General features: G+C 39.2%; 1 protein-coding gene across 1 annotated transcript in view; it reads left to right on the top strand.

Annotated features, from left to right (window-relative positions):
* SYT16 (synaptotagmin 16) overlaps positions 1-11,794 on the top strand; it is a 285,804-nt gene extending 274,010 nt beyond the window's left edge. Inside the window, exon 7 of the mRNA XM_043920779.1 lies at positions 6,697-11,794. Within this exon, the coding sequence (XP_043776714.1) occupies positions 6,697-7,010 (314 nt within the window). The 3' untranslated portion in view covers positions 7,011-11,794. The remainder of the gene's footprint in view (positions 1-6,696) is intronic.
* The last annotated feature ends 833 nt before the right edge of the window (positions 11,795-12,627 follow it).

Genomic DNA, 12,627 nt, shown 5'->3' with positions numbered 1-12,627 from the left:
AGTTGGTGATGGACAGGGAGGCCTGGCGTGCTGTGGTTCATGGGGTCGCAGAGAGTTAGACACGACCGAGTGACTGAACTGAACTGAAGAAAATTATTTAAAAATCACAACACTTTTTGAAATACACAAAATAAAACTAAATAGATAGATGAACGTGTTTATTGGTTAGAATAATCTATATTGTGAAAATAATAGCTTTCCTCAAATTTATATCTGGTGCAATCCCAATCAAAATCCCCACAGATTTTTTTTTTTAAAAAGGACTTGACTGACTGATTCTCAAATTCATATGCAAGAACCAGTTAAAGAAAGAAGTTGGGATAACTAAATTTTTAAAAAGATGATATAAGGATTCTTCCTAACAGATATCAAGACATATTCTAAAAGGATGATAATAAATATCAAGTTAAGGGAAGGACACTAAAGCTAGATGCTTGATATCTGATCAACATTGTATTACAAGTCAACTGGAAGATAATGGGCTATTTAATGTATAATGCTTCTGATTTGGGAAAATAATTAGATCCCTACCTCACACCACATACAAAATCAATCTTAGGTGGATTAAAGATCAGATTGAAAAACAAATTCTTAAGACTCATAGAAGGAATGTTGAAGACCATTGAGTTTGGATAGGATTTCTTAAACAATTTTTTAATGTGTCGACTGAAAAGGAAAACACTGATAAATCTGACTCCACAAGAATGTAAAGCATTTAAACTGCAAAAGTTACTATACACATAGTAAATGGATAAATCACAGGCATGGAGAAGGTATTAACAATAAAAATAACAAGATTTTGTCTCTAGAATTTATAAAGAGTCAATAATCCACTCACAGGGATGTACTAGAGAAATTCTCAAATGTTGGTATGATATAAAATACCGAAGTGTTCACTGAAATCTTTTCAATTCTTGGTTATTAAAAACAAATGTCATTAATTAATCAGTAAGCTATTTGTGGTTTATTAATATACTAGAACACTATTCACACTTAAATGAATCATAGGTGTATATAACAATATATGTAATATAAAAAAGTTAATGCTGAATGCAAAAGAAGACAAGCTTTGGGAGGACATACAGTAAAATGCTAAATACTCTAAAATGTGTGAAATAATTTAAAATATATTCTGGATAGCTTTATTTACAGCTACTTTTATAGTGAAAGTTCAGAAATACACATAAAGTTGATGAATTCCAAATCCAGGAGAGAAATTACCTGTAGAGAGAGAGGAAACCAAACAGGATGTAGGAGGGATACTTAAGGATCTTCAATTATATTTTATTTCCTAAATATCAACCAGAAAGGTCAATAGTAAATATGAAAAATGCTGAATATCAAATGAGACTGCCCAGGTATGCTAGTGGTAAAGACCACACCTGCCAATGCAGGAGAAGTAAGAGACGCAGATTCAATTCCTGGGTCAGGAAGATCCCCTGGAGGAGGGCATGGCAACCACTCCAGTATTCTTGCCTGGAGAATCCCATGGACAGAGGAGCCTGGCAGGCCACCATCCATAGGGTCGCAAAGAGTTGGACACGACTAAAGTGACTAAGCATGTATCCATGATTGGTACTTAAGTATGGGTAGTATTAATATTATTCTCTCTTATGTATATTGAGGGTGTTTTATAATTATGAATACATTAGAAGCTAGTTCAGTTCAGTTCAGTTCAGTAGCTCAGTCATGTCCGACTCTTTGAGACCCCATGAATCACAGCATGCCAGGCCTCCCTGTCCATCACAAACTCACAGAGTTTACTCAAACTCATGCCCATCAAGTCGGTGATGCCATCCAGCCATCTCATCCTCTGTTATCCCCTTCTCCTCCTGCCAATCCCTCCCAGCATCAGGGTCTTTTCCAACGAGTCAACTCTTCACATGAGGTGGCCAAAGTATTGGAGTTTCAGCTTCAGCATCAGTCCTGCCAATGAACAATGCCTTGGAAACGAACAGAGATCATTCTCATTCTGTAGTTTTTGAGATTGCATCCAAGTACTGTATTTTGGACTGTTTTGTTGACTATGAAGGCTACTCCATTTCTTCTAAAGGATTCCTGCCCACAGTAGTCGATATAATGGTCGTCTGAGTTAAATTCACCCATTCCTTTCCTTTTTAGTTTGCTGATTACTAGAATGTCGACATTCACTCATGCCATCTCCTGTTTGACCACTTCCAATTTGCCTTGATTCATGGACCTAACATTCCACGTTCCTATGCAATAGTGCTCTTTACAGCATCGGACCTTGCTTCTATCACCAGTCACATCCACAACTAGGTATTGTTTTTGCTTTGACTCCATCCCTTCATTCTTTCTGGAGTTATTTCTCCACTGATCTCCAGCAGCATATTGGGTGCCTACAGACTTGGGGAGTTCCTCTTTCAGTATCCTATCATTTTGCCTTCTCATACTGTTCATGGGGTTCTCAAGGCAAGAATACTGAAGTGGTTTGCCATTCCCTTCTCCGGTGGACCACATTCTGTCAGACCTCTCCCCCATGATCCTACCGTCTTGGGTGGCCCCACATGGCATGGCTTAGTTTTATTGAGTTAGACTGTGGTCTGTGTGATCAGATTGGCTAGTTTTCTATGATTATGGTTTTAGTGTGTCTGCCCTCTGATGCCTCTCACAACACCTGCTGTCTTACTTGGGTTTCTGTTACCTTGGACGTGGGTTATCTCTTCACGGCTGCTCCAGCAAAGTGTAGCTGCTGCTCCTTACCTTGGACGAGGGGTGTCTTCTGGCCGCCCCTCCTGACCTTGAACGTGGAGTAGCACATTAGAAGCTAAGGAGAGGTTAAATGACCAAATTCCTTTCCTTTGCCCAGAGAATCGTAGTGCCCCATCCCCACCCCAAGGCTAAGTCTGTTACAAATGACAGACCATCATTTGTCGGGCAGCTGTTTTCTATGAGCTGTGTAACTAACTTTTGTGGTATTGCATTGTTTCTTTGAAAAGATGACATCTGAATCCCAAATGACATAGGTTTATGCCATGATAAAATGGAAATATGCTTTATAAATGGAAAAATGGAAATTTTGCTGTTATAATTTTTTTTTTTTTTTTGGTTCATGTGGTGTCTTCATTGTGGAGAAAGTGACAGTGAACCATGACACAGTTAACAGGCTGAGTCAGGAGGACAGCATCCAGAACTACCAGGGGATTTTGACCCATTCAGCCTTTTGATGATGGTTTTATGTTGTTAGAGACACTGAGGGGTGTCTGAATCATCAACAGAAGATAAAATACTGCTTGGTGGTGCTCTACAGCAAGTATTACACTATCAATTCCAAAGAATTAAAACAGCTCAGTAAAGCTGCGTATTTACTTGACCCTTTCTCTTCCAGTCTGACTGATACTCATTGAACCCCCAAACACTCCAACCTTATTCCTCACTATTCCTCACAAGCAGAATTTTCTGGTCATAGCTCTGGATAGCTAAAAAGTAAGCATATGATTACTGTGAATAAAAGGTTCCCTTTTGAGCTGGAACAGTCGGCATTTCTCTTCTGGTTAGATGTCCTCAGACTGGATCGTTTATACTTTTATTATTTCCCCCTTTTGTCATACACTTACAATTCAGCTTCAGTGATGGTGGTTTGGTTGTAAATAGCCTTTCTTGTAATTAGAAAATAATCTGACTGGGAGAAAGCTGGAGATTGCTCTCTTTGTGAAATGAGCAAGTCTTTGTTTGCAAGATTAATTCAATTCCCACTGCCATAACTGGCAGCAGAATTGCCAGATCAGTTTGGTGACTTGATTGAACTTTTCCTCCAGGAATTGTGTAGCTGTACGGCTGCGGAAACACAAGTTCACTCCCTTATTGTCAGTTTGCTGACAGCTTTTTCCATAGAGCAGTTTGAAGAGTGGAGAGCCCTGTTTCTGAGACAGAAAAGTGTTTTCACACCTGAAGTGCAATTTCACACCTTGTGTTTCTCAGCAGATAAGTGCATAAAATAACACATCAAACCGGAATAGAAAAAGATCAACAAAGAAAGAAAACTGCAGGTTGTAATTTGTTTCCTATCTTACAGTGCCTTTGTAGAGAACGATAAATTACAGGGATCTGGGTTTACACTTTAAAAAGTTTGACTGGTTGTTAGGTGGGAAAGTGAGCAGTAAACACAAATCGGCATTTAGCCCATATTGAACAGAATGTACAAAATGATAAAATTTGGGAAACACCAAAACATAGAATTTTTTTAAAAGGATAAAACACATATAAATTAGTGGTAAAAGTTGTAGTTAAGAGAAAGTCAAGATATTGATACATTACATGATTTTAGTAAAAATATTATTGTCTTAAGATATAATTTTTAATAATTATCCATTCAGGAGTTTTAGCAAAAGTAATAGACTATGTTAGTACTTACTTTCTATAAATGACTAAACCTATGATGCTAGTAACTGTCTGATGGCATTCTAGTGCAGGGGTTGTAAAATGAGGGGTTTAGCTCCATTTTGCAAATTTGAAAACAAGTCCAAAAGAAAACAGAAAGTTGAGCCTCCTGGATGGTCACAAACATTCATTACAAAATATTTAATATTTATTGAGTGTCTACCACATGGTAGGCATTATACCAGGCATGGGGGTACAATGGTTAATAGGGCAATCTCTCTTTCTCCCATCTGGGAACTGACAGTTTTGAAGACAAGTAAGCAGGCGATGGAAATACTGGGTAATGAGTGCTGAGAGAGGCTAAAATTAGATTTTGATGGAGCCTGCAGATGGTCAGCATGGGGGAAAGTGGTCATCCAAGATTCTTGGATAAAGTGACATCCAAATCAAACTAATGAATGACAGAGGATGAGGTGATTGGATGGCATCACTGACTCAATGGACATGAGTTTGAGTAAACTCCTGGAGTTGGTGATGGACAGGGAGGCCTGGTGTGCTGCAGTCCATGGGGTTGCAAAGAGTCGGACATGACTGAGCGACTGAACTGAACTGAAAGGTGGGTATCATTTGGGATGTCAGGGCATGTATAACATATGCAGAGGTGAAAGAGAAAGAGGAGCAGGGTGGGATGGAGGGATGAAGGTAGTTCAGTGGAGTGGGGATGCAGGGTCTAAAGGCAATGGTGATGCACAATGAAACTGGAAGATTAAAGGGTCAGGGTGTGTAGTCTATGCTGAGAAGTTTAGTTTTTTATCCTGAGACTAGTGGGATGTATTGAGGGTTTAGTCTTTGTTTATTAGTGAGAGTGATACAACCAGATCTGTACTTTATAAAGACCCCTCTGACTATTGTCGTTGTTCAGTTGCTCAGTTGTGCCTGACTCTGAGACCCCGTGGACTGCAGCATGCCAGGCCTCCCTGTCATTTGCCATCTTCCGGAGCTTACTCAAACTCATATCCATTGAGTTTGTGATGCCAAATCCAACCATCTCATCCTCTGTTGTCCCCTTTTCCCCCTGCCTTCAGTCATTCCCAGCATCAGGGTCTTTTCTAATGAGTCAGCTCTTTGCATCAGGTGGCCAAAGTACTGGAGCTTCAGCTTCAGCATCAGTCCTTCCAGTGAATATTCAGGACTTTATGGTCCAACTCTCACATTCATACATGACTACTTGAAAATCCAAAGCTTTGACTATACAGACCTTTGACTATGGGATTTGTCAATCCAGTGACTGGACATCAGCAAAGAAACATGCAGTAATGCAAGTGGGAGAGGTTGGGACCTGAGCTGACAGTATACATCAAGAGCTCAGCAGCATTGGGAGGGAAGAAAGGGGATGGATTTGGGAGCTGTTGTGGAGGCAGAATCAACAGAACTTGGTGACTGATCAGCTGGACTAGGGGTAAGGAAGCCAGTCTGGTCAAAAATGCGGTCCTGAGTTCTGATTTGGGACTTGAGCAGATGATGCTACATTCAGAGAGTTGGGGGACACTAAAACAGCTAGTTTTTGAAAGGGAGATATGATATGTGTGAGATGGGATTTTACAAGAAACAATGTGGTATTCCATTGGATTTTGAGCTTGGAAGGGAAGTCTAGGTCAGAGATACAGATCTGGCAGTTGTCATTGAGTGGATGAGATGGTCCAAAGAATACACAGAGAGTGAGAAAAGAAGAGACTCTTTAGGCATAAGTAGTACTTTGACAATGAAAAGAAAAACACATAGAGCAAAATGTATATATATTGTTACATAAATAAAATATGGATGAAGAATGTGCATGTCCATAAATACCACTGCACACATGCCTTTGCACATACACACCCCTGCACGTGTAGACCTTCCAGTGAACATCAGCATGGTATCCCATGGTGGGCCACATGAAACATTAAGTGTTAAAGGTAATCATCCCTTTCCTGAAGAGTTCATGTAAGATGTGTGTTGTGTGTGTGACAGTCGTTCAGTCATGTCTGACTCTTTGCAACCCCATGGACTGTAGCCCACCAGGTTCCTCTGTCCATGGAATTCTCCAGGCAAGAATACTGGAGTGGGTTGCCATTCCCTTCTCCAGGGGATCTTCCCAACTCAGGGATCGAACCCAGATTTCCTGCATTGCAGGCAGATTCTTTACTGACTGAGTAACCAGAGAAGCCCTTGTGTTAGTCCAACAGCAAGTTCCAAGTCTAAAGATGCTGCTCAGTATGTTAAAAAGGAAAAATATACTGCCCATGTAGATATTGCAATTAAACTAGCAAAACGGAAGGCACTGATGTTTTCTCATTTCCATTGTTTCTTTCTTAGATACATACGGAAAGCTCTTTCTCTTCAATTCTGTGGGTCAAGAGATGTCTCGCTGCAAGACGTCGATCCGACGTGGTCAGCCCAATCCCGTCTATAAGGAGACCTTTGTTTTCCAGGTGGCGCTCTTTCAGCTGTCTGATGTCACACTGATGATTTCTGTGTATAACAGGCGTACCATGAAGCGTAAAGAGGTGATTGGTTGGATTGCTTTGGGTCAAAACAGCAGTGGAGAGGAGGAGCGAGACCACTGGGGGGAAATGAAGGAGAACAAAGGGCAGCAGGTCTGCAGGTGGCACATGCTGCTTGAATCCTAGGTTTGGCAAGAGGTGTTTGTGGGCTGTACCCACCCTGGTGATACGTGTTTCGATTACTGATAATCAACTCAGTGCTTGCTGGCAGGCTTTTTACAGACAGGCTGTAAGAAGGGATTGAATTTTACTAACCCCTAAGACCTTGTGAGGGTGGGAGGATTTTTGAGTTTCTCAAAGGTTTGATTTAGATTTAAATACTATAATTTTAAAAAAAAGCCCAGATGTGTGCTGTCGAGTATACTTTATGGGAAATGTCATCATGGTTGAGATGAATGATGATAAGTTAATTTGTGTTAGTAGGTTATTGAGTTTTGGTTCAGGCTCTGGAATGAAGCTTCTCTGGCTTCCTTTGCTCCTTGAGATTTAACAGTAAGAGTGCTGTTAAAAGTTACAATTTGTAAACCACTTGTGTGTAGGAATGAGAATTTCCTTAATATGGTGCAAAACACTTCAAAATACAGAAATAAATCTGACCCCAAGTATCATAAAAGAATGTAGCTGTCATCCATAATCCCCCATTTCACATTTTTCTCTTTATTAAAAAAAACCTTCATTTATTTGACTAACAAATAAATGTTATAAACTTGTACTTATAAAGCAAATTTGTATGAATTAAATAGCTCTTTTTATCTTATATATTGTGGTTTCCTATGAGATTTGGTTAGGTGAACCATTTTGAATCTGAAAAAGAATTAGAAAACTACTGTTACAAGCCAACTTGTCTCCTTTTGAGCATGTAAGATTTCAAAGTTAAAACTTTCAAGGTTTTTATGCTGTTTTTCTTACCTGACAAATTCTTATAGAATGAGAAGAAAACCAAAAAAACCTATTTAAGTCAGGGGTGTATTGATTTTTCTGAATCTAGTGATCTCCTAGATTCAGAATATACTCAATACAATACAATATACTCACCCATACATATATTTTGATTGTGCACTTGCATGTAAACCATATTTTTAATGCAATAGTTTTGACCATCAAAGCATAGTGCATTGCATACAGTAGGTCTTTAATAAATGTTGATTTGATTGATATTTAGAAATGAACATGTTATAACATGAATGAAGAATATTTTCAGTTTGTGAGGGATGACGCTAATTCTTCTTTGAGCATTTGAAGTGCCTATACTTGTCATTTTTTGTGGTATTTGCAGCAACATATATTAGTCACCACTTGCATTCTGGTCACATACCATTTAGAACACTGATCATGTGTTTATGAGCATGAAATTTTACTTCTGCCTGACTTTTACATTATTGTGCATTGCATGTTTATTTTCTTAGGTCTGAGCCCTTAATTTCAATTACTTTAAATTGGCAGTCATAAAAAAGGGAAGGAATGTGTGTACGTGTAACACTGAGCCCCATGTGCAGCTCTTCTGAGCAATTGCTGTCACTTATTTTTAGCTTTTATGTTTCATTGTTGACTTTTCACTGTCTGTGGGAAGAATGATAGCTAGTGATGGATGTATACAGTTAAAAACACATAACTCCTCCTCAGCTCTGCTTTTTGACAGATTGTAAACGTAGGCTGTAGCACTTGAAGCACATATTTATTCCTTACAGCCTGTAATGGTTATCCTGACAAGCCCAGACTAGGACACAGGATAACTCGACTCCAATTTCAAGCTTTGGAAAGAAGTGATTTCCTATGGAAGAATCAGAATTAGAAAAATAAATGAATATCTTACTTTCTTTTCAGGTCATGGGAGTTCTGTACATAATGCTGCTCAGTTATTGTGAACAAGTAGTGAAACCATGTTCCATTGGGTTTTCCCCCTACCTTGCTTTGGAAGACCTCAAAGTGCTTTTCCAACATCATATCCATTAACTGCTGAGTGGTCTTTGCACTGTGGCTGTGTCATTGAGTAGAACTGAGTGCAATTGATTAAGTAGTGGCACAAAGAACTGGCTTTTCACATCCTTTACTCTCTTTATGCGCTTGTGCTTAAGGGGAAGCAGAGCAGCCTTGTTATGCTTTCCTTTATCCAGTGACATAAAAGCAGCATTCACTTTAAAATTTACATTTGAAAAAAATCTGCATGTATTGTACAGACGGGCCTGGATTTTTCCTCCTCATATTTTCCTGCTCTATGTTTGCCTCATCCTTAGTCTTATGGTACCCAATAATCACCTATACTTCATTTTTCTGCTGCCTTGACCCACCATTTCTAAGGTTTTCTTCTGATATAGTGAAATATCTTTGTGTGCTTGATCTTTTTTCTCATAGTCTGCTTATGGTAGAGTTTACAGAAATCTTAAGGGGAGGGATACCTGAAAAGCATTTTTCACTTGAATAATTTTGCTATGTTGGTGCTATTCACCATGTAGGATGCATGTACGTCTTGAATATCCAGCCACATTCACCCTAAAGCTTGTATAAATATAAAATGCTAATGACAAGACACATTAAAATATGAGGCTGAATTTTTTTACATTGATTTGAAATTCTGGTTTAGTAAAATCTTCATTTTGTGCACTTAAATTTGCTTGTTTTCTTGGCAGAGTCTAGACACAATGCACTTAACGTGTTTTTTACTTGAGCTTTTATATCTACATTTGCTTTTCAAAAGAGTTATGAAAGATAATTCATTGGCTCTGCCATGTTAAAGCTGCTTTTGCCTATTTTATCTAGCTAATAATTAATATCTCATAGTGACATATGAAACTGAAGCAGCACTAGAATTTGTTGTTTGTGTAGTTCTTTCTATGAGAATGCTTATAAAATATTATTTTGGAAGGTAAATGATGCAGGAGGTTTATGGAAATGTGATTTACAGTGTGGCTTCTTTCAGGGCATGAGTTAACACTGAATTGGGAAGTGCTCGTTTCCCCAACCACGGAGGTGGCTCTTGTGTACCCTGCACCCCTTTGACTATTGTTGAATTTTTAAATGGGCCATTCACCAGGCAGCCGAGCACCTGCTCTCACTTCTCTCCTTCACTGGCTCCCAGTGTGATGCACAGTTGTTTTAGACCCTCTTTTTGCTGCTGTTGTTTAACTGTGAAAGGGGAAGTCTTATCTCTCTTAATAGAAAAAGAGCTTGTACCGTCTTTGGATGTAATAGACTTGACATTCCACCTGTACAAAGTTGCAGAAAGAATCCTCGCCATGATGGGAGATGAGAAGAGAAAAAGAAAGCATGGTACTACGTTGTTGCTCACTATAGGCACTGTTCACTCTGCCTCAACTTTCATGACAGTAACAGATTGACCTCAAACGTTGGTATTCTCCATGGTGCTACAGCCTGAAACATAACCTCTGCCTTTGTAACATGTAGCACTCACAATATTTAACAGATTGTTAACACTTCTCAGTCACTATATTTTGCATCCTGGTTGTACCACCTGGTCTTATCTGACAACCAAAACTCTTTCCTTTCAAGTAATGCATTATTTAAGTTGGAACTCCCATCAGGTTAAGTGAAAATGCTTCTCTGATAGCCATTGAATTGATTAAATTGATGGCTTAGCAAGGACCGTGGAACTAAGGGTTCCTCCAAAGCCTGGTTATCTGTTTGCAGCAGAGAGCTTAGTATTCAAGACATGAAGATCAGAAAAGTGAAATGAAAGGATTATTTGTAGATGACATAAAACCAAAAGCAAGCACCATGTCCTTTAATGATGAAGAAACAGGACTAGAAATTACATGTGGCCTCTCCTCTAACCTTTGCCTAAACTGTGGCTAAAGACCATCCCATTCTATTTGATCCACAGGGAAAACAAATGATAGATAATCCTGAAATGGCCAAAGTATTTTTATTGTATTAGAAATTGTTCATTCCAAAAAGAAAAACCAGGGAAAGTTATAAAAGAAACAAATGATATAGCATGAGTATGGAAGAATTAAAGGATAAATATGGTAGATACCATCAGCATCTATTACATATATGCAAGAAAAATAAACTAATATAAATGAAAAGCCATTTTAATTTAACTATAATTTTTCACAACTTGTGGAATTCTAGGAAAGAGATGGGGTGAATGAAATTGGTCTAAACAATTCAGAGAAGTTGGCACAGGCTGTGGCCCTAGTCTGGTTTTAAATAAACTCTGCCTACTGTGTGGCCCTAAGAAAATTTCTTAGCCACATTGTGACCCTGCTTATTCAACTGGAAGATGGAAATAATACCTACCTCAAAAGGTCTTTTTTTTTTTTTGATAATGAAATAACAATATAGAGAGGGGCATATAGTAACCATTCAATGTTCCCTTCTCACGATCATGCTTAAAACTGCATTTAAGATTTGTTTCTCTTTCTAGTGAAAGTAATAGTAATGCTAGATAAGCACTAAGAACAATTTGCAGATACTTTAAAAAGGGTAGGCAGGTGAAGCTAGTCTGGAAGGCAGCTATGTTCACCGCTATACCAGTAACACTACACGAAGCTAGTCTGCATTTGGGACAACCTCAACTGCAATAAACCTAGTGTGTGGAAGAAATTAAGTCTTAATAAATCCCTAAATGATGTATAATGACCAAATCCTGACCAATTTATAATTGTATAATGACCAGTTTATCCACTCTGGTGCTTGTATGTACATCTTGATAAATCACACTCAAGACCTCTCCTCACACCCAGCTCTTCTCTACTGCTCATATGTGGACAGAGCACCTTGTTCCTATCAAAGGAGTTGATAAAGGTGGCAACTTGAGTACCTATTTCAGCTTTAATCTGAAAAGTAAAATAAATAGTGTGGCACTATAGAGGAGCCTGGTAGGCTACAGTCCATGGGGTTGCAAAGAGTCAGACATGATTGAGCAACTAACACACGCATACTGACACATTTTGGCTTCCCTGCTGGCTCAGATGGTAAAGTCTCTGCCTGCAATGCAGGAGACCTGGGTTCATTCCCTGGGTGGGGAAGATCCCCTGGAGAAGGGAATGGCAGCTCACTCCAGTATTCTTGTCTGCAGAATTCTATGGACAGAAGAGCCTGGCGGCTATAGTCCATGGGGTCACAAAGAGTTGGACGCGACTGAGCAACTAACACTACTGACACTCTTTTCAAAATGGAAAACATTCTTTTTGGGAGCTCTTATATCCATATTATATCCTTCAGTTCAGTTCAGTTGCTCAGTCATATCCGACTCTTTGTGACCCCGTGAACCACAGGACACCAGGCCTCCCTGTCCATCACAAACTCCTGGAGTTTACCCAAACCCATTTCCATCGAGTTGGTGATGCCATCCAACCATCTCATCCTCTGTCGTCCCCTTCTCCTCCTGCCCTCAATCTTTCCCAGCATCAGGGTCTTTTCCGATCAGTCAGCTCTTCGCATCAGGTGGCCAAAGTATTGGAGTTTCAGCTTCAACATCAGTCCTTCCAATGAACACCCAGGACTGATCTCCTTTAGGATGGACTGGTTGGATCTCCTTGCAGTCCAAGGGACTCTCAAGAGTCTTCTTCAACACCACAGTTCAAAAGCATCAATTCTTTGGCGTTCGATTTTCTTTATATCCTTATAGGTAAAAAAAAAATTTTTTTTAATGATCTAATGATGCAGCTATTTACATTTAGCTGTTTGACTGGGAGGTAATAGTCAGGACCAGTGATTAATCTCTGTTTCCCTTCAGAGACCATAAAGAAAGGAATTTTATCAGGGTTGATATTAAGTCCTT

Source organism: Cervus elaphus, chromosome 12 (genome assembly GCF_910594005.1).
Source record: "Cervus elaphus chromosome 12, mCerEla1.1, whole genome shotgun sequence".
NCBI lineage: Eukaryota > Metazoa > Chordata > Mammalia > Artiodactyla > Cervidae > Cervus > Cervus elaphus.
The sequence above is the reverse complement of the archived record's forward strand: the minus strand, read 5'-3'. Positions and strand labels throughout refer to the sequence as shown.